Source organism: Mandrillus leucophaeus, unplaced genomic scaffold (genome assembly GCF_000951045.1).
Source record: "Mandrillus leucophaeus isolate KB7577 unplaced genomic scaffold, Mleu.le_1.0 Scaffold763, whole genome shotgun sequence".
In the NCBI taxonomy this organism is placed as follows: Eukaryota; Metazoa; Chordata; class Mammalia; order Primates; family Cercopithecidae; genus Mandrillus; species Mandrillus leucophaeus.
The window spans coordinates 1,046,687-1,070,279 of NW_012108286.1; the positions used below are offsets into that span (position 1 = coordinate 1,046,687).

At 38.2% G+C, this 23,593-nt stretch overlaps 1 protein-coding gene across 2 annotated transcripts in view; it reads left to right on the plus strand.

Annotated features, from left to right (window-relative positions):
* Positions 1–23,593, plus strand: part of UNC80 (unc-80 homolog (C. elegans)) — a 251,121-nt gene that overhangs the window by 193,352 nt on the left and 34,176 nt on the right. For both annotated transcript variants that reach the window (XM_011966529.1, XM_011966530.1), the window contains exons 44-50: positions 1,532–1,666; positions 3,209–3,347; positions 4,026–4,122; positions 12,843–13,013; positions 16,513–16,605; positions 17,990–18,025; positions 18,360–18,578. In XM_011966529.1, coding sequence (XP_011821919.1) covers positions 1,532–1,666; positions 3,209–3,347; positions 4,026–4,122; positions 12,843–13,013; positions 16,513–16,605; positions 17,990–18,025; positions 18,360–18,578 — 890 coding nt within the window. The remainder of the gene's footprint in view (positions 1–1,531; positions 1,667–3,208; positions 3,348–4,025; positions 4,123–12,842; positions 13,014–16,512; positions 16,606–17,989; positions 18,026–18,359; positions 18,579–23,593) is intronic.

The following is a 23,593-nucleotide window of genomic DNA, read 5'->3' on the forward strand; positions in this document are numbered from 1 at the left end:
GTGAGGAGCTCAAGACTAGCTTGGGGAGCATAACAAGACCCCATCTCTAAAAAGAAAAAAAATTTAAAGAAAGAGAAATGCACATTCTTGGAGCCCATCTCAGGTCTACTGAATCAGAAACTCAGAGATCAGGGCCCAGTAATTTGTGTTTTTGACAAGACCTTCAAGTAGTTTTGATGTCTTAGAACAGGAAGCCTCTACCTCTGGGCCATGGACCAGTACTGGTCTGTGGCCTGTAAGGAACCCCCACCCCTAGATTTTCATAGGAGCCAGAACCCTATTGTGAACTGTGCATGCAAGGAATCTAGGTTGCATGCTCCTAAATCTAATGCCTGATGATCTGAAGTGGAACAGTTTCATTCTGAAACCATCCCCCCCACTCACCCTGGTCCATGAAAACATTGTCTTCCATGAAACCAGTCCCTGGTGCCAAAAAGGTTGGGGACCACTGCCTTAGAAAGTTTGAGGAATTCTGTTCTTGAGTCACATGTATAGCAAGTGTTTAGCTGATGTTTCTCCCAAGAGATTCCCTGACTTCTAACTGAATAGAGATTTTCATTCCCAGTAAATATGATGTAATGGGATTCGAGAAGGTAATTTAGCGAACAATTTTTATTTACTCGTGTCTAATGTATAGCTGGCTACATTTAGGAGTACTAAATAAAATCAGGCAGGGCCCAGGGGCTCATCCTAGTTCTCTATTTTTGAGGAAGTTTTGATAAAAATTATGAACACAACCCATACTTATACAAAGTGAAGTTTGCTAAACCTATGGGGGCAAGAAAGTTACTATCACAGGACTCTCTTCCCCATTTTTAGATAGTTGCAATTTTCTCTATTTTTTTAGTAAGTATTTTTTTACTGATTACCAAAAGCAAGAATGTTCATTACAAAATTGAAAAGATGAAGAAAGTTTAAAGCAAAAATAAGGACCACTTCAAATCCTTTCTCCCAGGTAATCGTTGTTTATACTTCCAAATCCTAGCACTCTTTCCTATATACACACACACACACACACACACCCCCACACACCCACACAGAATTATATATTTTCAAGTTTGTAACCTAGTTTTTTCATATAGCACTAAGAATATCGTAGGCATTTTATATAGCTACATTTAGCCTTACAGCATTTTTAAAATTACTACACAGTATACTGTGGTTTGTATATACTGTAATTCACTTAAGCTAGTAATATTTATGAATAATTTGTTTCAAGTTTTCCATTGTTATAACCAGTCTTACAGCAGGCATTCTTATATATACATGCTTATACAAGTGTCTAGTCCTTTCCTTGAGATAAATTCCTAGTCACAAACTTCCTGGAAAAGAAGTATGTTTAGATTTTTAGCATTTTGAGGTGTATTACTAAATTTATCTAGAGAAAGTTTATGCCACTTTACATTCCTCTCTACCAGTTTACGAAGTTAGCTATTTCCCTCCAAGCTTCCTATGACCATGAGTTTTAAAAGTGAATACAACTTTGATACTTTATTAAGGCATTTTTCGAATATCTGGCATTTCTCCATAGGTGTACTCTGACTATGAAAGCAATCCCCAGCTGCGTCAAGCCATCGAATTTGCCTGTCACCAGTTCTATATTCTACACCGGAAACCCTTTGTGCTCCAGCTGTTTGCTAGTGTGGCCCCTCTCTTGGAATTTCCTGTGAGTAAGCTCTGTGGGAAAAAAGTGGGAAAAAAAAATGAAGACCAACAAAGTTAGAAAAACAAAGTTATTTATTAGAGCTTACTATGCCAAAGGAGTTGGCTACCATCACTTGTGTTTTGGCAGAGATACAAAGGCAGGCAGAGGAGTGGGAAAGCTGTATACTGAAAAAAAGTGGAGGCTTCAGGTATGTCCTGATTGGAGCTATTGTCCTGGGGAAGCTGCAGGTGAACTAACTAGAAGTGGGGCATCTTATAAATGATGTGTTAGGGGTGTATATTGGGCTTTCTCTGGTTGGTCCTAAGTTGGAAGCAGGGACAAAAATTAGGAACGCTCTCAGTTATTATGCAAGTCCTGGTTACTTTGGGTCAATTGTTACAGAGGTTATTGTTTGATCACCACTGGAGCTAGTAGCCTGACTTCCTACAAGCCTGACTTAGGCTGGCTTCCTGGGCTGGTTATTGTAGACAATGGGTTGGTTTCCTGAGAAGGTTGCTGCAGGTTGTGGGTCAAAGTTCTATTTTTATGTATGATCTAGTCATTGACAGCTTGTATATTCAGTCTCTCAGCTCTCTTTCTTTAACCAATGAGACATGCATACCATAAATAAGTTTTCTTTCAACAAGCATATCATTTCTCTTCAACATTCCTCTTCAGCTTTCATCTCAGCTCCTAACACATAAATAGACCAACTCTACAGTTTTTTAAATATTCAATTCATAAAAGAGATGGAAAATAGAAAATGGTAAAAGGAAAGTTTGCCAATTTTCATTCCTTTTTGTCACTCTCTACCACCTACCTTGCTTTGTTTTTCTTTTTCTTCAGAGTTTTTACCACCATATCACGTTATATGTATTTGTTTTATTAACATGAATTTCTACCACACTCAACCAACAGAATTTAATCTTCATGAAAGCAAGACCTTTGTATGTTTTTGTCTTTGCTTGTTTGTTTGGTTTTAGTTATTGTTGTATTGTTGTTTTATTTGCATTTTGGTTTTGGTTTTCTATAACTTCAGTGCATAGCGTGGTGCCTGACACAGAAGAACTTCATAAGGATTTGTTGTTTCGATGAATTATTTGAAGCCATCTTAAATAGATTTGAAATTGTAAGTATCTCCATGTGGAGATACATTATCAAAGAAGACCTGGGAAATTCCCAGGGTTGTTAGTTAAAATAAGGATATGTTCCTCAAACATATTTGTAGTATTCAACCAATCAATTATAGAAATTTCCTTAGTTCTACCATCTTCGATTAAAGGAATCATTGATATGAACTTTTTGGAAGTTCATATATTGCTGTATTTTTATGAACTTTTACAAATACCTCTTTTGTTCTAGATTAGAATTTAATAGATCCCTTAAAAGTCAGGTGTACCACTCCAAAATCACAGCATTGCTGGATGCAGAATTATGTAAACTGAATTCCAGGTAGATGTTGTAGTTGTTACTGGTAATAGCGTTTATAAAATTTGAATTCCTGTCAAGCTATAGTTGTACGGTGGTGGGAGTCAATAAACTAAAATTGTTTTTCTTTATCAGGATGCTGCCAATAATGGGCCCAGCAAAGGTGTGTCAGCTCAGTGCCTGTTTGACTTGCTGCAGTCCCTAGAGGGAGAGACCACCGACATATTAGACATCTTAGAACTGGTCAAAGCTGAGAAGCCTCTTAAGTCATTAGGTAAAAGCAAAACTTGCTTTGACATTCTTTCTCTCATTGCAATTGTTAAATACATGTGTGTGTGTGTACATATATATCTATATAAAATACACACATATACATATACTTAAATGTGTGTATATATATAGCTAAATCAAAGTAGCAAAAATAAATTAAACAGTAGTCGAAATTGAATGAGTACTTTTTTTTTCTTAAATTTCTTATGAATCCTAAAGAGTAAAGAATTACCTGCCATGAAAACTGTATTAAAATGATGCTCAGTAGACCATTGCTCTAGCACTGCAATTTTCAGAAAGTTGGGTTATCTTGGGTAACTCTTAAGTGAATAACCCTCCAAAATGGTCTTTTATTATCATGGAATGTGTAGAACCAGAGACAACTCAAGGATAAAGCCTCAACCTCAGACAACTGAAATGCCCTTCAGTATCTTCTATTATCTGAGATTTTTTTAAACACACCAGAAAAGTACTTTTATTTTACATCTGATTGTTCAAAACTAGAAGACAGAATTTCATTCCCTTTAGATGAAGAAATTAGTAGTTTTCACAGTGTAGGAATAAAATTTAACAAGAAAAAGCTATAGTATGTACTGGAATTATAACATTAGGAGTAATAGGTGCTTCTTTATCTCCTGCTGAATCCACTCTGACGGTGTGCCTTTACTTTTTGTTCCTTCAGATTTCTGCTATGGAAACGAAGATCTGACATTTTCTATCAGTGAAGCCATTAAGCTCTGTGTCACTGTGGTGGCATATGCTCCTGAATCATTCAGAAGGTATCTGCAGCCCTTTATTCTGTGCCTTGTCATAAGTAAATACAGCAAAGAAAATAAAATTGAATGAATACAAAGGTTATGCTGAGTAATATCAGTCTGTAACATTCTGACAAGTAAACTTTCAAAATGTAAATTTAGGCCAGGTGTGGTGGCTCACACCTATAATCCCAGCACTTTGGAAGGCTGAGGCAAGAAGATTCCTTTAGCCCAGGAGTTCAAGGCTAGCCTGGGCAACATAGTGAGACTCTGTCTCTACAAAAAATTTAAAAAATTAAAAATTAGCCAGGTGTGGTGGTGCACGCCTGTAGTCCCAACTTTTTGGGAGGCTGAGCCAGAAGGATAACTTAATCCAAGGAGGTCAAGGCTGCAGTGAGCTGTGATTGTACCTCTGCACTCTAGCCTGGGCAACAGAGTAAGACTGTCAGGAAAAGAAAAAAAAGAGAAAAAAGAAAAGAAGAAACAAACTAAGTTTAGGAAACATAGCATAGGTTCTGGAAAACAATAGTATATCTTCATTCATTTGAAATCCCTTAATTTGGATCTTGTGTAGATGCTAAGGTATTTAGTCTTGTTAGAAAATATTTTTCCTCACAAGTAATGTAAATTAGTAGCAAACAAAATGTCATAACAGATACTTATTTAAGAAAACTCCTTTCAAGAGGCAATAAGAATCTCTGTAACACAAGGGGCAAGAATATCAATCTTGCCTTCATTTTGCCAAGTGCAGAGAATTCAAAAGACTCCCATGAAGAGTGAGTCATCCCAATTCAAAGATGTTGGCTCTGGTCTGAGATTTAAATCTGATCTATTAAAAGCTGTACTCTGTTGACAGGCTCTTCCAGGAAGAAGGAAGGAGCCAGGCTGATTATGCCGAATATATCTTTATACATTTTCCCTGCACCTTAAGCCTGTTTCTCTCCCCCATAAGAGAATGAATAAGGGCCAAGAAGAGCCAGGATTTATATTAATTGAACTCTTTTTTACTGGAAGAAAACATGAAGAATGAGTAAGAAATGTTTTCCCCAACATTCTCGAATTTTTGTCTTCTTGAGCAATGGGGAGAAAAACAGTGTGCCTGTGGTCAGGCACAGATGTGGCTGTGGCCCTCAGGAGAGCAAAGCTGCAGGATGGTCCTACTCCCACTTTCCTGCTCTTCCTATAATACCACAGATCTAGAAAAAGTTCCAGAATGGATCGAATCCTGCATTAAGTTAACTCCAAATCCATTCTACAGACGATTGTAAACATCTTCTCTCTGCTCTATTTTCCATTCCAAGTGTGTCCAGCTACACTGTTAACTGGATATGTCAGAGATACTGCAATTGAGACACTGCAATAATAAAATGCATATAGATTCTCCAATATTAAAATTCCCACAACATAGGGAACACCTAAGTTTGACTAAAAAATTCTCCATTTCAAATTTTACCAAATTTCCATTGAGTCATAAAATTATCTTTCACGTTAAAATTGAAACACATTGAAATCAAAAGGTATGACAGTTCACAATCAAATTCGCTTGTCATTGTGAGTTAAAGGCCAGTCTAATATTGTTAAGTTAAATTAGAATTTTTTTAAATCCTCCCTAATTTTCCATTCTGTCAGTTTAAACCGGATGACATCTTGATGTCTCAGTAAGGTCAAGGTTTCTTAAGCAGTGGTTCCCTGGGATGTCTCTCATGGGAATAAGTAACATACTTACAGGACTTCAACATTTGTAATAGCAAGTCTCTGTTGCGCTTAATTTTTTTTAAAAAAAGTATTTAAGTGAAACATTCACATAAAACATTTAAAAATCACAATTTTACAGTTCCATAAGTGTTCATAATGTTATCACATCTACCTACCACTTGGATAGAAAAATCAGATAGAGGCACTACTATCCTGATTTCTAATATGATAAATCAGTTTTGCCTATTTCTGAAATTTATTTAACTGAAATAGTATAGTAGCTACTCTTTAATGGCTGACTTCTGTGATTCAGTATTATTTCATGAGATTCGTTCATATAAATGCATATAAATGTGTGTAACAGTAGTTGATTCTTTTTCATTCACTTACAATAGTTCACTGTATGACTATGCTACAATTTATTTATTTCTTCTCTTGTTATCAGGCATTTGTGTTGGATCTGGTTTGAAGGTATTATAAATAATGCTACAGTGAATGTTTTTGTACACAAATATGTATGCATATCTATGGATGGAAATGCTAGGCTAAGTCATGGAATATGAGTATTTCTTGCTTTAGTAGATACTACCAAAAAGTGGTTTCAATTTTCATTCCCACCAACAGTATGTAAATGTTCTAGTACTTTATGGCCTCATCAACACTTGTTATCTTCCGTCTTTTTATTTGGGTTGTAGTGACATTCATTATCATTTTAATTTCCATTTTCCTCTTGCAAATTAGAAGGTTTGGAAGCTTTTCAGATAAATGTTTATTGAAATTTGGACATCTCCTTGTGCAAAGTGCCTACTGAAGTCTTCTGCCCATTTTCAAATGAAGTTAGCAGTATTTTTTATTTTATATGTGTGATCTCTTAGTGTTTTCTATTTGATTAATTATGTTATCTGCAAATCATGAGAGTTGTATTTTATCCTTTCAAATTCTTATTTATACACGTTATTCCTTTCTCTGTCCTTAATGCACTGACTAGAACCTTAATACAAAATGGAATAGAAGTGATGATGGAGGCTGGGCGCGGTGGCTCATGCCTGTAATCCCAGCACTTTGGGAAGCCAAGGTGGGCGGATCACGAAGTCAGGAGATAAAGACCATCCTGGCTAACACGGTGAAACCCCGTCTTTACTACATAATATAAAAAATTAGCCAGGCGCGGTGGCGGGTGCCTATAGTCCCAGCTACTTGGGAGGCTGAGGCAGGAGAATGGCGTGAACCCGGAAGGCGGAGCTTGCAGTGAACCGAGATCGCGCCACTGTACTCCAGCCTGGGCGACAGAGCGAGACTCCGTCTCAAAAAAAATAAAGAAGTCATGATGGTGATGATGGTGGGATCTTTGTCTCATTTCTGATCTCAGGGTATGGAGGGGATTTCCAATATTTCATCACTAAGAATAATATTTGCTAAAGGATTTTGTTGTAATATACCAGTAAAGATTAAGGAAGTGATTTTATTACTCATTAATAAATTAATTATTAGGGAATCTGCCTTGTATTCTTAGTTTAGTTGAGTTTTCTTATTGATGGACAATGAATATTACCTGTCTCTTATACACATCTAGATGTGTATAAGAGACAGCTGCACTCCAGCCTGGGCGACTGAGCAAGACTCTGTCTCAAAAAAAATAAAGAAGTCATGATGGTGATGATGGTGGGATCTTTGTCTCATTTCTGATCTCAGGGTATGGAGGGGATTTCCAATATTTCATCACTAAGAATAATATTTGCTAAAGGATTTTGTTGTAATATACCAGTAAAGATTAAGGAAGTGATTTTATTACTCATTAATAAATTAATTATTAGGGAATCTGCCTTGTATTCTTAGTTTAGTTGAGTTTTCTTATTGATGGACAATGAATATTACTAAATGTTCCTATTTATAGAGATGATTATATGATTTGTATTCTTTATTTTCCAAGTGTTATAGGTTACACTGATTTATTTTCAAAATTAAAACTTTCCTGCCTCCTTAAAAATAAACTGTATTTGGGTTGTATATTATAATTATCATTTTTCAGTATTGCCAGATTTGGTTTGCAATTTTTTTAGCATTTTTACAACTATGTTAATGAGAGCTGTATCTGTAGTTTTTATTTTTTATAAAGGTATTATCTAATGAATTTTATTGCTAGGATCACAGGGAAGTTAGGCGTAGAAGAGATATTCTAGGTAGTTCTATGTCATTCAAGATAAACCAATTCTGGATACTTAAAAAAGTTACAAGTGCTTAAACATAAAGGATGTCTTGCTTAGCTACTACTTTATTAACTACCCACTGGTAAACATTTTAGCAGGTTTATTTGTAACCCTCCATTATTATAAAGTCCTTGTAATAATACTATAGCCTGACTATACTATAGGCTATAGTATCAAGGATATGAAGATTAAGCTGGACTCATAAAATAAATTGGAAAGTGTCTCCCTCAACCCCCCCTTTTTATTTTCTATTATTTTTGAGACAGAGTCTCGCTCTTGTTTCCCAGGCTGGAATGCAATGGCACAATCTTGGCTCACTGCAACATCTGCCTCCTGGGTTCAAGCAATTCTCCTGCCTCAGCCTCCCAAAGTAGCTGGGATTACAAGCGCCCGCCACCACACCTAGCTAATTTTTGTATTTTTAGTAGACAGGGGGTTTCACCATGTTGACCAGACTGGTCTCAAACTCCTGACCTCAGGTGATCCGCCCGTCTCGGCCTCCCAAAGTGCTGGGATTACAGGCGTGAGCCACCGCGCCCAGCCCCCCACTCCTTTTTTTTAAAATTCCTATTCTCTGTAGAAATTTAGTGTGGATTAGGTTTTTTTAATTTTTGAAACAGAGTCTCATTCTGTTGCCAAGGTTGGAGTTCAGTATCAGGATCATGGCCCACTGCAGCCTTGATCTCCCAGGCTCGAGCAATCCTCCCACCTCAGCCTTCCAAGTAGCAGGCATTGCAAGTGGGTGCCTTCACACCCTGCTAATTTTTTTGATTTTTTGAGAGAGAAAGAAAGTTTCACTGTGTTGCCCAGGCTGGTGCTCCTCCCACCTCAGCCTCCCAAAGTGCTGGAATTACAGGCAGAGCAACTGTGCCTGCCTCAGATGAGCATTTTGTCTTTCCAAAATATTGAGTAGAATTTATACACAAAACTGTAAGTAATGTCGTTTCTTGTGGGAACATTTTAAAATTAAGATTGTTTATCCTGGTGGTGGCTTTGGTAAGTCACATTTTTCTAGGAATTTTTCTATTTAATTTAAGTACCTGAATTTATTGGCATAAATTTGTTCCTGATATTCTCTTTTTTTAAATTTTTAACAACTATGGGGTTTTTATTGTGTTCACTTTTTATTTCTAATACTGGGAATTTTTGCTCCCTCCCTTATTATTATTCTTTCCAGGAGTTTATCAATAGCTTTCCCTTTACAAATAATCAGTATTTGGGGCTTTGTTGATTTTTGCTATTGTAGTTTTATTGTCTGCCTTTTCTTTCCTTTTTTATCTTTATTATTTTCTACCTTTGACTTTTTTTTTTTTTTTTTTGGACGGAGTTTTTGTTCTTGTTGCCCAGGCTAGAGTGCAATGGTGTAATCTTGGCTCACTGCAACCTCCACCTCCCAGATTCAAGCAATTTTCCTGCCTCAGCCTCCTGAGTAGCTGGGATTACAGGCATGTGCCACCACACTCAGCTAATTTTGTATTTTTAGTAGAGACACAGTTTCTCCATGTTGGTCAGGTTGGTCTCGAACTCCTGACCTCAGGTGATTCACCCATCTCGGCCTCCCAAAGTGCTGGGATTACAGGCATGAGCCACCGGGCCCGGCAGGCAGTTGTTTTTTTTTTTTTAATTTAAAGAAAATATTCAGGCCAGGCGCGGTGGCTCATGCCTGTAATCCCAGCACATTGGGAAGCCAAAGCAGGCAGAGTGCATGAGTTTGGGAATTTGAGACCAACCTGGGCAACGTGGCAAAACCCCGTCTCTACAAAAAATACAAAAATGAGTGGGGTATGGTGGTGCATGTCTGTGGTCCCAGCTACTCAAGAGGCTAAGGTGGGAGGATTGCTTGAGCCCAGGATAAGGCTGCAGTGAACTGAGATTGCACCACCGCATTCCAACCTGGTCAACAGAGCAAGACCTTGTCTCAAAAAAAAATTAATTAATAAAATAAAAAAGAAGATATTCCATTTTCTACTGACTTATATCTGTTGAAAAATCAGCATTAGATTTTATTGCACATTTGAATTTAATGTGTCCTTTTCTTTTTTTCTTTTCTTTTTTCCTCTTTTGAGATGGAATCTCGCTCTGTCACCCAGGCTGGAGTGCAGTGGCACGATCTCAGCTCACCACAACCTCCACCTCCTGGATTCAAGTGATTCTCGTGCCTCAGCCTCCCAAGTAGCTGGGACTGCAGTCATGCACCACCACACCCAGCTACATTTTTATATTTTCAGTAGAGACGAAGTTTCACCATATTGGCCAGACTGATCCCAAACTCCTGACCTCGTGATCTGCCCACCTCAGCCTCCCAAAGTCTTGGGATTACAGGCGTGAGCCACTGTGCCCCGCCCTAATGTGTCTTTTTCTCTGGCTACTTTTAACATTTTCTCTTTGCCTTGGGTTTTAAGCAGTTTGACTGTGGTGTGCCTAGTTGTGATTTTTCTTTGTATTCATACTTCTTGGGGTTCATAGTGTTTCTTGAATATAAAGCTCGATAACTTTCAACAATTTTAGAAAATTTGACAAATAACTCTTCAAATATCACCTTTATCCCATTTTCTCTCCCCTCTCCATTTATGTATATATATATTTTTTTTCCTCCTTAACCCCGTGCTCTATATATGTCTCTTATGTTCTTTCCTGTATTTTCTATCATTTCTACCCTCTGCTCTTCTGTCTTGATGTTTTCCATTGTTCTTTATTACAGTTCACATTCATCTCTTCCTGTATCTAATCTACCATTAACACTTATCTTTCAGGTTGTTTATTTCAAATATTTCAGTCTTCAGTTCTTAGAATTTCCACTTTTTTAATAGATTTCAGAGTTTTGATGAAATTATCCATTTTGTTATTTCTCTTATTTAACATTTTAATCATTATTTTATAAAAATCTGTCTCTGATAACTTTAATATGTAGATCACTTGTGGCTCTGTTTATATTGTCTGTTCTTTTCCTTGGATTTTGATCATTTGGTTTTAGCAGGACTGGATAATTTTGACTACTGAGTATTGCATTTAAAAAAGTTGGAAATGCTTTGAGGATCTACCCGATGTTATCTTCCTCCAAAAATGATTCATTTTACTCTCTGACTAGTAACTGTGGTAGGGCAGATCATTTTAATTCAGTCTGTGATTCATTTGATTTAAAGTTGGGTTTCAGTCTTTGTAAGGGCTGTTCTATCTATTTCACACTCCTAGGATACAGCCTTCCATGGGTCTAACTCCTCTTTGGAAGTCCCTGAACTCCAATATATCTTTCTTCGCCATAATGAGGCTACTGAAAATTCTGCTTAGCTTCATAACTCTTAGCTGACATTTCTGCCTGGATTTTTCCTTAGCCTTTTGGCCCTAAGCAATTTACAAACTAGCAGATGCCTATAAAAAAGAGTGCTGCACAATGTCTGGATGAACCGAAGAAGCTTTCTTTCCCCCAGAAGTCTGGTACCTACAAAAGGTATCTGCTAGCCTTAGCTTCTACCTGATACCTTCAATATGTTTTAAAATTTTTGTCCACCCTTTCTAGTAATACAATTAGTTTGCAGCAAGGTACTTTTTATTATTACAGAAAGCAGAACCGACTTCTTGCCTCCTTTTTTAAGTTGCCAAAAAATAGGAGAACTCAAAAAAGTATCATAGCTCTTTCTCCATACCCATCAAATTCTGATAATTGCCATTTCCTGCTTGTAGAGCACACATTATAGGCAAAATTATATTACCAGAAACCAGTATTCAGTATTTTAAAGAGCATAGCAAAAACTCATTGGTATCTGTAGGGAAAAGAATGGATCAAAGAAACTTGATTTCAGATTCTCTGGGATATCAACCAATCCCTGCTGTTTTCTAGAACCCACAATTTGTAAACTTTAACATCATTGGGGAATCTCTAAAGAAAAGATGGCTGGGTGCGGTGGTTCATGCCTGTAATCCCAGATCTTTGGGAGGCCAAGGCAGGAAGATTGCTTGAGGCCAATAGTTTGAGACCAGCGTGGCCAACATGGTGAAACCCTGTCTCTACCAAAAATACAAAAATTATCCGGGCACCGTAGTGCACGCCTATAATCCCAGCTACTGGGGAGGCTGAGGCAGGAGAATCACTTGAACCCAGGCAGAGGTTGCAGTGAGCCGAAATCATGCCACTGCACTGCAGTCTGGGCGACTGACAGAGTGAGACTTTGTCTCAAAAAAAAAAAAATCTATATTGATGGTGTTATACACTTTACAACTTTAGAGGGGGAACCCACTTTGCATAATAACTACTTAATCTCCATTTCCCCTTCAAGGTGTTTCTGACACCCCAATACTAAATTGAGTGTGGGCCCTATCCAGTGAGTGGTGTTCACTCACGTTGGTAAGCAGGCATTGTCAGACCTCATCATAATGGCTGTTTCCAACATTGTTTGCTATTTAATTCCTTAAGCTTAGGAAGCCAGCCTCCCATGAAAGGGTTTTATGTTGTCTCAAAACTGTTGCAGCTGGAAAATCACTCTCAGCAAACTCCTGAATTGAAGTTTTGTTCTGAAGCCTGTTTCTCTAGATGGACTATATAGCTCCACCTATTATCATTCTGTTATTCTTTCAATCATTTATTTGTATATATGGCTAATTCCCCCGACTAGATCACATGTTTCTTTAAGGCAAGATTCATCGCCTTTTAGCAGGTGGTTAGTGAATTAATAATTGTTGGTCAACATTTCCAGCAGCTTTAACTACTTTTGATTTGGAGAGGCAAGGGGGCTTAGAATTCATTTTATCTCTAGATGCTTTTCATTGTTCTATGCTCCTAAATGTGACACAACCAACAAAAGTAGAATGTAAAAGGTGACTCGGTTTTCTTTCTGTCGCTTAAAGTCTTCAGATGCTGATGGTCTTGGAAGCCTTAGTTCCATGTTACCTACAAAAGCTAAAGAGGCAGACATCACAGGTGGAGACAGTACCTGCTGCCCGAGAGGAGATTGCAGCCACTGCTGCTCTTGCGACGTCCCTACAGGCCCTTTTATACAGTGTAGAGGTCCTCACCAGGTAATCCCATTGGCAGAAATAGCTACAGCTTTACATCATGTGTATCCACTGGGGAAAAAAAAAAAATGTGATGGGTAAAAATCTAAAACCCAATCTTTATTTACAGATATCTCCTAAACTCAGCCCTTTATGCCTTATAACTGTGAACAATTCCTGAGTTATTTGAATAAATAATGTTAAGCACTCTGATTAGTAGTAGTAGTAGTAATAGTAATAATATTCTTACTATCATTGCTAAACACACATTTGCATATAGCTTGCTGAGCTTCTCCAGCAGTTATGACCCAGTGGTAAACACGTCTTGTGTAAGAGGGCCAATTTAGTGAATTTAAAGAGGTAATCTACATTTTTAATAGTTATTATATTATTTTATGAGACATGGAATGCCTACAATTCCAACTAAGTATTCTTTTATTATTTTACTGTTTGTGAAGTGTTGTGTTTTTTAACTATAATTTCAGAAACTACATAACCAGTATAAACAGCAGAATGTTGCCCTACTATTAGAATTAATAGATTCTCTGTGGGACAGGACTAAACAATGCTGGGAGATGAGAAATTTGGGACTGGGAAGGTAAATTGGCACCAGAGTTCAGCCCTAAACAAAGTTCAAGCAGTTAGTCCTGTCGCAAGATGCTTGGGTGCAGAAGCAGAGTCACTAAACTGCCATATGGCAGGAAAGGGGCAGGCAGGGAGCCCTGGATGAGACAAAAATAAAAATAAAATCTGAGTGGGTGGATGCAGGACACTACGCATACGATGGGCTTTCCTGCTCCGTTCCCATCTAAATTAGCTGCCAGGAAATATTCTTCCCCAGGATAGGGATGGGGAAACCTTTTACCTTTGCTCCTCCATTCCATTCTGCCATGCTGTGTGTCCAATCTAAAGTTCCAGATCCTTAGTGTGAAATTGTCTATGCCTCCACCAAAAGGCACCAACTCCCCCAGCCCCAACTTGCTGGGTTGGTAAGGGGGAAGCCCTTTAGTCCAAGAAGGACTTTTTCAGCATGCATCAGCAAGAAAGACAGAAAGTGGATTGTAATTCATTAACATCAGTAGATGTTTAGTTTCTAATCATGAGCTACATTGCCAAACTAGACAAGCAGAATATTGCCCAAAAGCCTTCTGTAGACTATCATCCTGAAATGTTCATATGCACCTAATCTAAGGAAATGGGAAGAGTTGGCACAGAAAGCCATGACAAATTGCCTCCTCCAAGGAGAGAGAGTTTTCTATGCTATTGCTGATGGTTTCATGAAAGTCCCAGAAGAATATCCTAAAGAGGAAGGAAAGACTTACACTCTTCCTTCTGTACCCATCTGGTTATGTAACTAGCTTTTTCCTATAACTAGAGGAAAGAAAAGCAGTCAGTAGTTCCCAATTGCCACTGTATTTCTATTATATATCTATATCTATATATGTACAGATACAGATATATAGTTATCTATATCTATATATCTATATATAGATATATATAGAGAGAGAGAGACAGAGAGAGAGAGAGAAAGAGAGAGACTCACTCTGTCACCCAGGCTGGAGTTCACTGGCATGATCTTGGCTCACTGCAACCTCTGCCTCCCAGGTTTAAGCAATTCTCATGCCTCAGCCCTGCAAAAAGCTGGGATTATAGGCATGTGCCACCACACCCGGATAATTTTTGTAGTTTTAGTAGAGATGGGGTTTCCCCATATTGGCCAGCCTGGTCTTGAACTCCTGGCCTCAAGTGATCCACCCACCTCGGCCTCCCAGAGTGCTGGGATTACAGGTGTGAGCCACCATGGTCAGCCTATTTCTCCTCATATTACATAATGTTAAAGTTTTCCTCATTTCTATACCTTTTTATAAGGATAAGTCAATTAACTTATCCAAAACTGACTTACTCAAAATGTCACAAAGAGTTATGGATGGAGCTCTAGCATTTAAAATTCTGTGGCTTTAAATATTCCAGTGCATTTAATATTCTTTTGGCAGAGAAGACTAGCCTCATTCGTTGGTAGTAGTTACTCAAACCAAAATTGGCTTCACTGTGTTTACAAAAAGAAGGTAAGAATCCCCTAATTTCTCCACATTCCTAGTTTTTTTAATCTCACGACAAAAGAAATTTAACAATTGTATAGGTAGTATTACATAAATATATCACAAGTACATTAGTTTTAACTGTTGTATAACATGTTATACAAACTTAACAGCCTTTAAGCAAAACCCACTTATTGTCTCACAGTTGTGTAGGCCAGGAATCCAGGCGGGCTCAGCTGGATTCTCTGCTCAGGGTTTCTTAAGGTGGAAGTCAAGTTGTCAGCTAGTCCGAACTTTTATCTGAAGGCACTGGGGAAGAATGCACTTCCAAGCTCATTCAATTTTTTGGCAGAATCTAGCTCCATGCAGCTTTAGGTCTGAGGTCCCATGTCCTGGCTGGCTGTCAGCCAGGCCCCACTCTGCATTGAGAAGGCACCTGCATTTCTTCTCACATGCTCCCCTCTACCTTCCAGCCAGCAATAGCACCTTGAATCCTTATGCTTCAAATCTCTCTGCCCCCAGCCAGAGAAGACTCTGCTTTTGAAGGGTTGGTATGATTAGATTAGGCCTATGCAGACACTCCCCCTTTTGGCCACATAATGTAACATAATCACTAGAGTAACACCAAGGGGCAAAGATATTGGGAGCCATCTCTAAATTGTGTCTATCACAACAGGCACAGGACAAGGAGATCTGGTGTGATTGTTAAAAGCTTACTCTCTAGCCATCCCCAGCAGACAGAAAGTAAGCAACAAAGAAGCAAGCCTTGATGATTTCATAAAAGCAGTTGCTTTAAAAAACTGCATTATGCCTTTTTCGTCCTAGATGCCAATACAGAGGCAATTTTTACCTATTATTTAAAGTAAATCCGGCAGATATAAAATGAGACAATTCAAATCTATTACTAACCATCTAAATTACTGACTTACAATAGATACGAATTTACTCACTTTCCTGGGTAGCGTTAGGTGTGATGTGACTAGGAGAATTCTTTTATTCTTTGATAGTTTCTCAGAAAAAATAGAGTAGTTGATAATGTAGGTGTAGTTAATGTAGATAATGTAGTTGTAGTGTAGGTGGCCAAAGTGGTACATACATCCTTGCCTTTTACTTATCATCTAGAATGGTGAACTACTCAGTAAAACTGAAGAATGAGCTCTTAACTCTCCACTGGTACAGACTTAGAAGTCTGTAGATATTTCATAAATGTCTTGTTGGAAGAGTCATTTTGATGAGTTTATTACTCAGAGCCAAGAAGTGGAAGAAATTAAATCATGATGAGCTTATAAACCCCTGGGAATCAATGTTCCTTTAAAGTGCCTCTCAGAACAAACAGAAAAGCCCAAAGCTAGACAGCCTGTCTTTTGAAGACTCTAAAACTAACTTAAAACTTATGTGTGCTTCAGTAACTTGAGGATTTAATAAATGTTTCCACTTCTGTTGTTGTTGTTGTTTTGCTGTGGTGATTACTGTCATTGTTACAGGCCCATGACAGCCCCACAGATGAGCAGGTGTGACCAAGGTCATAAGGGAACCACCACAGCCAATCACACCATGTCGTCTGGGGTGAACACCAGGTAATTCACTGGCCCTTATTCTTCTATGGTCTCTCAATTTCATACAACCCGAATGTCAGCTGTTGCGAATGAAAGGAATCCTGAAAATAGTCAATATTGAGTGTGAAAACCTCCAAGGAAAAGAAAAGAAGGTGAGAGTTTAGAGTTACAAGAAAATACCAAGGCTTCTTTTGAAATTGCCAGAGAAATCTAAACCAACTTCATAAATAGGCATTTGTGTTGTTTTGTTTGCTTGAGCCTGCTAGATGTTCTCTGCCTCCTGGGTGGTCTTTGAACTAGTCCAGTGTTGTTTCATTTGCCTTCAACAAAAGGCAAATAAACAATAATAATCAGGAGGTGGTTTCTCATTCCCAGGGCACTAAGAGTCAACTTACCTTCATCTGGACAGATTTTCTGCAGACATTTCATCCAAACTTTGACATATGCCCTCAGATGATGCTTTTCATGGTTGTTAACTTAATCTCCTTCTCTTGTTTTGGTGTAACTCAGCTACTGGCTATACTAGTTAATATTTTACCCGTTTCGTTCCATCTGTGTTAGCTTTAAAGATTCTGAAATACACAAAAAGCCTAATTAGTTTCCTTCTACAAGGAAGATTTAAGATAGGGCAAACCAAAAATCAGCTTAAGAAAAAGTTCTCTTTTCCCAGTATGAAGTAGTTGGCATGGAAATCATAAGGAGAAATTCAATAAATTTTCACTCTCTCTGAAGCCTATTTTTAAGTGTGTATCATTATTCATGTAAAGTTAATTCCCTGCTCATCATATATATTCATATTAAAAATAAAACAAAAATAAATTCCAAATCCAGCTATAAATTGCCTGGTGTGATGGTTAACTCATGCCTCAATTTCCTATATTAAGGGAAAATGATATACTGTAGTTTAAGTGATATTTAGGGACTTCTCTAGGCTCATTGGGTTAAATGAGGGCTTCTAAAGAAGAAAGAGGGCTTCTAAAGTCTTAATATCCATGAATCACAAAGCAGTAAATCTCCAGAACTGAAAGGAAGTCAGCCATGATTCTCCCTCCCATCGCTTAAGACAGAGCACATGGTATTAAAACTATAACTTAAATTTCAAAATGTCCAAAAATTAATCTCATCTGGCTATATTCCATGAGTTTGTATATATTTTTATAATAGTTGTCTTTACCCAAATCACACAACAATAAAACAGCTTTTGTAGCAGCTGTAATTGCAGTATATGTGGTAGCCAAATGAAAGATAAAGCTTTTATACTTTAGGAGTAATATATGTATATTTGTGAGCTTATCAAAATATATAGCTTCAAGGACTTGTCATATGAAGAAGTCTATAAGAAGCCCCAACCAAACGACCCCGTTCTTGCTCTAATAGTTATGTAGACTGTTTCTCTAACTCCCAGGTACCAGGAACAAGGAGCCAAACTGCACTTTATCAGGTACAGAAAAACTTGCTCTAATTTCATACCAATTCTGACATTTTGAGATGATTGCCTTTTAAACTGGTTTATGGCTCTGTTAGATTTCGTTTGACAAATAACATACTATTTCCGGGTAAACCCCAAAAAGTAGCTTTACTACAATTTGGGATGACAATCTCTTCTAGGCTGAGAAGTTTTCTTTATCCTTCGGATGAGGTTCTCCTTGGCCTCATCCTACTGATTCGTTAACTCATTAGGATTCTTATATTTTTCTTCGGTGTGATACCCTCTTCTCACAACTGCCACATGAATACATTTTGAGACCCCTAGTTAATCTTTTACAATTTCCCAGGGAAAACCTTCATTTACTGGAGGAAGGGCAAGGCCTTCCCAGAGAGGAACTGGATGAACGAATTGCTCGGGAAGAGTTCAGAAGACCCCGGGAGTCCTTACTGAATATTTGCACAGAGTTCTATAAGCACTGTGGGCCGCGGCTGAAGATCTTGCAAAATCTGGCTGGGGAGCCTCGGGTCACTGCCCTGGAATTGCTGGATGTGAAGTCTCACATGAGGTACTGGCCTCGCTTTCCCTGCCCCAAGTGTGAACACAGCTTGGCCCACGTGTCTGAATGTGTGTGTTGGGTTGAGAGTGGGCGTTCTCCAGGAAAAACACTTAAGATAGAAAGATTTGTTTCCTGTGACTTAGGTACACATCATACAGAACCTTCTGGTCAAGTGTGCATTAAGTCCATCAAACAGAATCTTAGGGTGGACAAGGGGAAAATGTTCTTAAGACAGAAAAGCATAGTTTATATGTTCGCTTCTCAGTAAAAAAGAAAGAAAGGGAAATTTTATCACCTGAATTCTTAGAAAAGTAGCTGCCTTCTCACTACTATTTACTGCCCGGATTCTAATTTTTCACAAGAATTGAATGTTTCTTCTCTGTTATTTTACATGAGGAATGCACAACTGCTCTCTGCTTCCAGGGTCCCTAAAAAGCCTGTAATGAACCCTGCAGGAAAGTAAGCAGTTTTAACTCAGCCAACTTGTTTATATATATCCCCTTTATATAAACAGCCTTCCAACCGTTAAAAAAAATGTGTCCTGGTAAGAATTCTGAACTAGATGAGGCCAGTTGTCATTTACATGTTTTGCTCTTAGTGTGCTAGGGAAAGGTCCCAGAATTACATCCCTGTGCACTCATATTTCATCTTCCTACAGAGTTGCTATTTCACTTGAAATTCATGCTAAAGGCTGTATTTGTGTTTCAAAAGGAACGTGATTCCAGAAGACCTTCTATTCAGATTTATAATCGTTTGTTAAGGGTAATGAAAATTCCTTCAAAGAAAAATGTCATGGATATCAGAAGATTCACTTGGAAAATTTAATGTATCTATAAAGGTTAAGGTAGAGTTAGGTCCAGCCACTTCCAAATAATGTTGCAATTTGGCAAAACTCACAGTTTCCTGGTTATTGCCTTTTTTTAATTTAGGAAGTACTCAATGAAGGAAAATTAGAAGACAGAAATGTACAGTGAACGCAGGTTCTTTTTCTTCCAGTGTAATTTCACATTCTTTGAATTGCAGACTCACACCCAGCACTGCCCTGGAGAACCCCAGGGTCTCACTGGAGTTCACACTCCCTGCTGCGCAGTAATGAGGAAGAGCTTATTTCACACTGGAAAGTTCAGCTCCTAGAAGGGAGCCTTCAGAGAAAGGGGAGGGACATTTGGAGTGTCAAGGTCCTGCTGTCATACCAACCTAGGGATCTATTCAACCCCTCCACTTCCTTTTCCACTGGTCTGCTCTAGCTGACCTAAGCGATTCTGTGAACAGAGAAACATCACATTCCGAGTCAGAAAATCACTATGACCAATGGCCATTTTGTGAGAGAAAGGGAAAAATATTCCTAAAAGATAGATGTATGTGTGTGTGTGTGTGTGTGTGTGTGTGTGTGTGTGTGAGAGAGAGAGAGAGAGAGAGAGAGAGAGAGAGACTATGAGATAGTGACTGTCCCGTAACCTGACGGTCTTCCTTAGGGCATTTGGAGGGAGGGGACAGCAAGAGTCAGAGAGGCCTGGAGCTCCCTCTAGAGGCCAATACCTATTAAAGGTTAAATGAACTAGAAATGATTTAGCTACGAGCCTGGCACTGATCTGGACACAATAGATACTAATGCTAATGAGAATGGTCCAAATACTGTGTTAAACACTGGGGATGTACACTAAGGTCCTGGTCTTCAAGATTATCATGGCTCAATGCAAGAGGCACATAAGAAAATAACTATAATACAAAGTTGCAAGTACTATAATCTCATAGGCATTTATGTATTATTATGTAAAGGATTTGAGGCAACTCAGCAAATATGTGAAGGGAGAGTATATACAAATTATAGAGTCAGGATAATGTGAAAGATTTTCAAGGAGTTAATTATCTTTATGATAAGATTAGCACAGGAAATCAACATAAGATCATATTAGATTTTATTCATGAACCATAAATTTGACTTTCTTAGTTATCAAAGCAATGAGTGAAAAAAAGATTAATTACAAAATCATAATATAAATAAGTTAAAAACAAAACAGTTGCTCGGTAAAACAATACTTTTTTAAAATACGAAGAACAAGAAAAATCTTGTAGGGGCCAAGGGAAATTTTCCCCTTGAGTCTCTGAAGGTTTGCTGAAAATCAACTGATAAAAGACAGATAATAATCAAAAAGCATGAAAATGTATTTGATCATAGTTTAACCTGACACAGGAGCCTTCAGGATGAAGACCCAAAAATACAGGGGAAGCTCTCCATTTTTGTTTAACAAAGTATGGATAGCCATGTATAAACATGATTGGACAAAAAGGGTATGATCTCATTAGACCAAGTGAGGAAACCCAGCATGGCCTGTGCTTTCAGATTCTTCTTGGCCTTTCTGGTTAGCATTCCTTCCTTCTGGGAATGGGGCAAGACCGTTTCTGGAAAGGGGGCATTCTTACGACCTACAGTCAAACAAGATGGGTCAGACAGTTTCTGTAGGGCTAGTTTTTACACAGAAAGATAGGGGAAAATTAGTGTAATATCTTTAAGTTTTATGGCTGGCTTCAGGAAAAAGGGTTCTGGTTTCAATGACCTGCTTTGAGGAAGAGGGTCTCCAGTTTCCATGGCTAGCCTTGGAAAAGAATGAGAGGCCACAGAGAGGAGGGCAGGAGAAGATCAGTGAAACACTTTGGCTTCTGAGGTCTTCATTTTGGAGTATTGCTTTCTGAGCTTCAACAGTCTCTTGGTTGGTGTTTGTTAAAGGAAAGAGTGGTGAGAACAGAGTCCTCAACAACATCCCTATAGTAGATAAAGTGCTGGTTGTACATGGCTGGATGCCTGTTAGTATATAAAGTTGCCACAATGTCATAATGCAGTTCAGCAAAAGCAATTGATCTGAAGCCAGGATAATGTCATTCAAGAGCACAGCTATTTCATGGCCTGGGTTGATAGGAGGACAACATTTTTATTGCCCAGGGAATATTTAGACTAAATGCCCTTCATTAATGCCATTTCTCACAGCAACCTTTTGAAAAAGACAGGCTGCCATAGTCTCTGACCAAATAGAGATATTCTATGTTGCTGAGTAGGGGCGGATCCAGATGCTTTGAACTTACACTAAGCAAAGGATGTAATTAAGGCTCCTCTTATAAATTAAATGTGCCCTTGAATATATGTAGAAGTCAGAGCTTAATATATAAATTTGCGAATTGAGGGTAGTATTAAATCGTTCTTAAATTATAAGAATAGATAATGTCACCCAAGAATGAAAAGTTGATTTTTAAAAAGAGAAAGAGAAATGGGATGATATAAAAAATACAAATGTTTGCCGAAATAATTCGAATCAAACCAACAAGTTAAGAAGCATTGCTAAGGCAATCTGTACTTCTGGATTTGCAGAATGTATGGTTGATTACAAGGCTCTTGACGAAAATATTCTTGATTAGATAGAGTCTCTGCCCTACAGAAATGTATTGCTTCATTTGTCCAACCCAGTGCTGCCAAAGCAGCTGGATAACAGAATCTGCAAATTCTCTCTCTCTCTCTCTCTCATGTGCAGTCTCTATCTCTCTCATTTTCTTTCTTTCTCTTTTCCTCTCTCCCTCACCCTCTCAATGGGAAAATCTCTTGTGTTCCCACTAGGAAAGAACCATAGGAAAGTTTTTTGGTTATGCATGTGATAGTACAGCAAAGACTGTGGGAAAGGGAAATTTTGTTTTATGTGCAAAACGAATTTATTTTGTCACGTGACTGGGAATTAGATAAATTCAGGTAGTAATCCATAAAATGGCTCTTAAATTCAACTCTAAGTATTCTTTGGAAACTGAAAATAGACAGATTGATTATTTCACAAGCACTTCTCAATGTTACCTTTAAAATAATAAGAGAAAAGAAATAAGTGCATATAGATATACTCTTATTTGTCACACAAATAACCTGAGAAGTAAAGAATTATTTTCTGTATATCAAATTCATGAGAAAGAGATAAACAAAAGAATGTGTAAGTGTTTAAAATGATTTCTTTAAAGCACTCACATTCACACACAATTCCAGGACAATGTGAATATGTTTAGTTTGGAGAGAAGACAGTGGGAATTAGGAGACAATAACTATTTCTTGATAATGAAGGGTCATGATGGAGAAGATGGATTGGATTTATGCTTTCAGAATTAAGCCTAGTAGGAAGAAATTAAAGGGAATTTGGAGGCCTAACATGAAAGTAACCTCTCACAGTGTGGACCTCCAAAGAGGAAATAAGTTGCCTTGTACAGTAGTGAATTTTCTATCCATGGAGCTAGTCACATAAAGCAATTGTAGAACACTCTAAATAATCAGAGAGGTAATGGCCTTGGCTGTGATTTGTAAACCAGGATGTCTATCAAAATCAGCTGAGGAGCTCTTACCCTCTAGATCCTTTCAAACAGTTATTCACTCTTCTGTTCTCTTGGAGTAATCACAATTTCTGTTTATTACAATATGTGAGATAAAGAATTATATGATATTACCACTGCACTACTCCTAATGCGTCAGTGGATCTCCTAATGTGTCAGTGACTAAGAACAGCTAATATCATAAAACGAGTGACAACTAGGAATCCTGTACCTCCTGGCGGAAGTACACACTACACACACCACCTGCTAAGTACTCTTGCCAAAAAATCAAAACTGAGTCTGCAGTTATAGGCCCTGGATTTAACTTCCAATTGAATTAAATACAAAGGCAGTAGGATAGATTAAATTACACCGTGGAGATTCAATCAGTAGAGTGTTGCTACAGAGAATTTCTTTAATAAATAACAAGATAAGGCCGGGTGTGGTGGTTCACGCCTGTAATCCCAGCACTTTGGGAGGCCGAGGTGGGCAGATCACGAGGTCAAGAGATCAAGACCATCCTGGCCAATATAGTGAAACCTTCGTCTCTACTAAAAATACAAAAATTAGCTGGGCGTGGTGGCACGCACTTGTAGTCCTAGCTACTCAGGAGGCTGAGGCAGGAGAATCACTTGTACCTGGGAGGCAGAGGTTGCAGTGAGCCGAGATCGCACCATTGCACTCCAGCC